The sequence below is a fragment of the Camelina sativa genome, chromosome 8 (assembly GCF_000633955.1).
Source record: "Camelina sativa cultivar DH55 chromosome 8, Cs, whole genome shotgun sequence".
Lineage (NCBI taxonomy): Eukaryota > Viridiplantae > Streptophyta > Magnoliopsida > Brassicales > Brassicaceae > Camelina > Camelina sativa.
Window position 1 is genome coordinate 26,212,267 of NC_025692.1, and position 5,663 is coordinate 26,217,929.

General features: G+C 35.6%; 1 protein-coding gene across 1 annotated transcript in view; it reads left to right on the forward strand.

Annotated features, from left to right (window-relative positions):
* The window catches only part of LOC104708742 (pentatricopeptide repeat-containing protein At5g03800), a 3,203-nt gene continuing 1,470 nt past the window's right edge, over window positions 3,931-5,663 (forward strand). Inside the window, exon 1 of the mRNA XM_010425357.2 lies at window positions 3,931-5,653. Within this exon, the coding sequence (XP_010423659.1) occupies window positions 4,036-5,653 (1,618 nt within the window). The 5' untranslated portion in view covers window positions 3,931-4,035. The remainder of the gene's footprint in view (window positions 5,654-5,663) is intronic.

Consider the following 5,663-nt stretch of genomic DNA (forward strand, 5'->3'; position numbering starts at 1 on the left):
TATAAATAAAGATTTGCATTCAAATATAGGAAAAGAGGTGGTGAGCTATGAATTGCCAAGGCCAAGCATAGGGATACATAGGTTTGTGTTTGTTCTGTTCAAGCAGAAGCAAAGACGCGTTATCTTCCCCAATATCCCTTCGCGAGATCACTTCAACACTCGTAAATTTGCGGTCGAGTACGATCTCGGTCTCCCTGTTGCGGCTGTTTTCTTTAACGCACAAAGAGAAACAGCAGCTCGCAAACGCTAGTTTCACTAATGTCCATCAAACGCAAAAAAAAAAAAAAAACAGTTTGGAGAAAATTTGTAATCACGTGTTTATTTATGTTATGAATTTCCGTACTTTGAATAAAGTTTCAAAAATGAGTTGAATCTGAAATATATATCCAATCTATAAAAATATAATATTATTGTTTGATAAACATGTTATTTTTCAACACCTACAAAAAGACATATAGAAACCAAATAAATATTTTATTACACAAAATATGTATATATATATATATATATATATATTTATTATACAAACCCATCTATTCTGCTTGTGTGCTGAAGTCTACTTTCATGTTAAAGATATAATCAACGATAATTTTTCTTTAACCAATTTTATAAACTCAATATATCAATTTAGTTAACAGAAGTGTTGATAATGATACAATCACGATAAAAATTAAAAACTAAATTGCATATCATGTTTATAGCATCCACTACGTTACAAGTACTTAGTAATTAATAAAATCTAAATTGTTGAAGCATAAATCCTCCTTATAAATTATTATACATACATACATGGCTTGATGATAACAGCAGTCACACATTTGCTGTTCACAATCTTGGTTCTGATTTACACAATCTAGCGGGAAAAATATCTGGTTGATATACAGATTTGAGATCATTTTTTGTAATATATATTCATATTGTTTTATATTTTTACCACTATATTCCTCTAGGCGGCGTGATCCACCACACATACTTGAGTACTTTTGTCAACATTACTGTTTTCATCTTTTGAAAATATCTAATTTGAGTTTCAAAAGGTAAAAATACAAAAGTTTACACAAGCTCGTGCGTTTTGTTTCTCCAAGATCTCTAATCTAGTAACTACAAAGAAAAGAACTGTACAAATGTGTATCCAATTATAAACAATTCTGCCTCAATTTCTAATCCAAGTCTACAATTAAGAATCATTTTCAGATAAAACCCTTTAGCAAAAAAAGAAAAGCTAAAGGGTTCCAGTAATATGCAGGGGAGGAAAGTCGGAGAACAACACAACCTTAGCACTTAAATAATCTCATCAAAACTGGTGGAGTTCGATAAACAACAACAACCCGTGAGCCGAAATCTATAAGAAGAAGAAGATGTTCATTACTGTTCGTCAATGAGAGACTTCAACTTCTGTCTGAATTCAGGGATCTTTTGTGCATCCACGGCCATCACTCAGTACTCGACCCATCAACTGATGATTCTTCAACTGCTAGAATTGGCATTATAGCCAAAGATTACAAACCAGAAACAAATGTATTCAAACTTTTGTTGTGAGTCCAGCAAATGTATGTTGGCATTCAAGAGATGACTTACCTCTTGAGATGTAACTAGCTGCGAGTGCATAGGGAATGCGAAGGACCAAGAGCCAAGCTGAATAGTACATTGTTAAGCAAAATGTTTAGAGTATAACTTTTTTTTTCTTTACACAAGGGAAGTTGAGTAGGTAATGTGAGGGTAAGTACTTCGAGAATAAGTTGATCTTCAGGCTTAAGGAATATCGTTTCCTCCTGTTCGTCTTCACTACAACAAGGTTTTCTCTGTTTGAGATGCTTCAACTATTTAAAGTTTGTTTTCAATTTTATTTAAATCCAAATTTTAAATTTATTTATTTACTTGCTGATTTTTCAATTTATCTAGAATGAAAAATACTTTTTTTTATATATAAAGAAAAGATGGTTGATAGTTGATACATATATGAAATCTCTATATCTTAAATTTACTATCGTAGCTATAGATTACGAATGGTTAAGGATAAGGGTTATCTACACATGGATGTGTCATAACAAAATCTAAAGCAGTTATTGCTTCCAAAGATTTTGAGTCCAAAATTCTCAAGCCTAATTATTATTTTACTACAGTGTTCCCTTCAAATAATTAAACTAAAAAACTGAAAAAGGGTATATAAAAAGATGTATATACATCTAGTACATATATACAGTACACCTACGTAGGCAAATGGATTGACTACCAAATCAAGGGCATGCAAACACCTTAGGATTTGCCTGAAAAAGACACTGTGAACTAGTAGAATATTATATAGAGTCTTAGACCATCTTTAGTGGAGAACCGATCAATTGTTTCTCAGAAAAAAAAAAAAAAAAAAGATTTACTATACATTTTTCTTTTTTATTTATTTTTAATATGTACACCAATAAATGAAAGACATGTGTCTAGTTTCAAGCAAGTAACGATTCTTAAAGTTCTCCAGCAAGTAACGTTTCTTTTGGTTTTAGCTTCTCTCTCCTCTTTTTATTATTTGTTTAATAAAAGTATCACCCTGGTAACTCCCACTAATCATGCCCTTAGGGCTCCAGTAAGACATAATGTGCATGTGTTGTGTTTAGCCACTTGTGGTTATTTTCATAGCCTAATATTTTTCCAAAAGTAAAACACATTTTATTATTATTAGTACATATGTTTATTTATAAAACGACTGGCCCCTCGTTTGGTGTTATTACATATCCAACACCTGCTCTGTTCCATTCCCTAATAATGAGAAATGATTCATTCCCAAAAATGGTGTCAGCATTAGGATATGAATCATTTTGAACTAAAACATTATAGAGTGTTAGGGCTTCAGTAAGACATAGTGTGACTGTTGTGTTTAGCTACTTATAGTTGTTTTCATGGTTAAGTATTTTTCCAAAAGTGAAACACATTTTCTGATAGTAGGTTTATTCTTAAAATGGGTGGCCCTTGTAATTACAAATCAACACGTACTCTCTGTTCTGTTCCATCCCTCATTTCACTCAAAATTTTTGCCACATCTAAATATACTTCGCCCAAAAATAAATGTGTTAGCTCACTTTATTTCTTCTTTGTTTTCGTAAGTATATTAATTTATTATATGGATGTACAATCTTTTTTAATTAGTACTCACTAACTGATCTATAATTTACACAAATTCAAGTCTTGTCACAAGTAATGACTTCCTCCTACTTTTACACGAGCACTTTTTTTCTTTCATTTTAATTTTCACGGTACACATATAAATCAGATCATTCAAATCAGACATTAACTAAAGAATTATATCTACCGGTACATAGATTCAAAAGTACATTAACATCTTCTATTTCATCGGTACGAAGCCGCAAACCTGGTGATTAACCATCAGTGGAAATTATTAGCCGGCATACTTCTATTTAGAACGAATCACGAGGACAAACCAACATGCAATAACCTTACGATTAAAAGAGACGACCTGTCATGTTTGATGTTTCGTGTAATAACAAGATGGCCAAAAAAAACATACTAACCCTTGGACCGAGTCCATTGGTTCTTCGTATAAACACATGAAGATTCTAAACTTTTAAATATTCGGGGCTTTGTGTTTATAAAGGCTGTCTAAATTTGATTGGTAAACGTGTCGAGGAGTCGTGCTAGGTCCCCTTTCATGTGTTAAGGTTTTGATCCTCGTATGGTTTTGGTTTGTGCGCTTCGAATGTGCGCTTCATATTCATATATATGTGCTAGGTCCCCTCTCATGTGTCAAGGTTACTCACGAGGAGTAAACAACATAAAGTGGAGATGAAGTACATTTCGACATACATGTAGACAAAGTCACAAAGTAAACTCAATGATATAGAGAAAAAAAAGTATAGGGCAAACTCTGTATATTTTCCAATAGTATAGGGAGTTAAATTAAATTTCCCAATTACAAAAGTTGGTCTCTTTCTTCTCAAATGTAGAAGAAGAAGAAGAGGAGAAAGTGAAAAGGTTTATCCATGGCGATTTAGCGCCCAGCAGCAGCCTCTCTCTCTAATCACATTCATGTCCACCGTTAATCACCACTGCCTCCTCAATGTTCCTCATATCCCACCGTCAATTCCTCGCCCCAAACTTCATCCCTCTCTCTCGCTCTATCGGAAACCAGAACGCCTCTGTTCTCTCTCTGCGTCTCTGTCTCTTTCACCAGTAAACATCAATGACCGTTCTTCTTCTTCTTCCTCATTGTTTGAGAAGAAAGAAACGGAAGAGATTGAATCTATGGTTGATGGGTATTTCTATCTGCTTCGCTTGTCTGCTCAATACGACGACGTCGAGGTAACAAGAGCTGTGCACGCTTCGTTTCTTAAGCTCAGAGTCGAAAAAACCCGTCTTGGCAATGCCCTTATCTCCACGTATCTCAAACTTGGTTTCCCTCGAGAGGCTTTTCTCGTATTCGTGTCTATGACTTCACCGACGGTGGTTTCTTACACAGCTCTCATCTCGGGGTTTTCAAGATTGAACCTTGAAATTGAGGCTCTTAAGGTCTTCTTCAGGATGAGAAAATCAGGTATTGTCCAGCCGAATGAGTTTACTTTTGTAGCGATTTTGACTGCTTGCGTGAGGGCTTCGCGATTCTCGCTTGGGATTCAGATTCATGGATTGATAGTTAAATTAGGGTTTTTGAATTCTGTCTTTGTTTGTAATTCGTTGATGAGTTTGTACGCAAAGGGTTCTTCGTGTGATGATGTGTTGAAGTTGTTTGATGAAATTCCTCAGAGAGATGTGACTTCGTGGAACACTGTGATTTCGAGTTTGGTGAAAGAAGGAATGACTGATAAAGCTTTCGATTTGTTTTATGAGATGAACAGAGTCGAAGGACTTGGAGTTGATCGTTTTACGCTTTCAACTCTTTTGAGCTCTAGTGATGACTTATTGAGAGGCAGAGAACTCCATGGTCGTGCTATTAGAATTGGGTTGATGCAGGAATTGAGTGTGAATAACGCTCTGATTGGGTTTTATTCTAAGTTTGGGGATATTGAAAAGGTAGAGAGTTTGTACGAGATGATGATGGTGCAAGATGCCGTTACTTCCACGGAGATGATCACAGCTTACATGGCATTTGGAATGGTGGATTCCGCTGTTGAGATATTCGAGGATATGACTGAGAAAAACACTATTACCTATAATGCTCTAATGGCTGGGTTCTGTAGAAACGGTCATGGCTTGAAGGCACTGAAATTATTCACTGATATGCTGCTGAGAGGTGTTGAGTTGACGGATTTCAGTTTAACAAGCGCTGTGGACGCTTGTGGTTTGGTTTCAGAGAAGAAAGTAAGTGAACAGATTCACGGGTTTTGTATTAAGTTTGGATGTCTGCTTCTAAACCCTTGTATCCAGACTGCATTGCTTGATATGTGCACAAGGTGTGAAAGGATGGCAGATGCTGAGGAGATGTTTGACCAATGGCCTTCTAATCTCGATAGCTCGAAGGCAACAACGTCAATACTTGGTGGTTACGCTCGGAATGGCTTACCTGATAAGGCTGTATCGCTGTTCCATCGCACTCTCTGTGAAGAAAAGTTGTTGTTAGATGAAGTTTCTTTGACTTTGATTCTTGCTGTCTGCGGGACATTAGGGTTTCGGGAATTGGGTTATCAGATCCATTGCTATGCTCTTAAAGGTGGGTACTT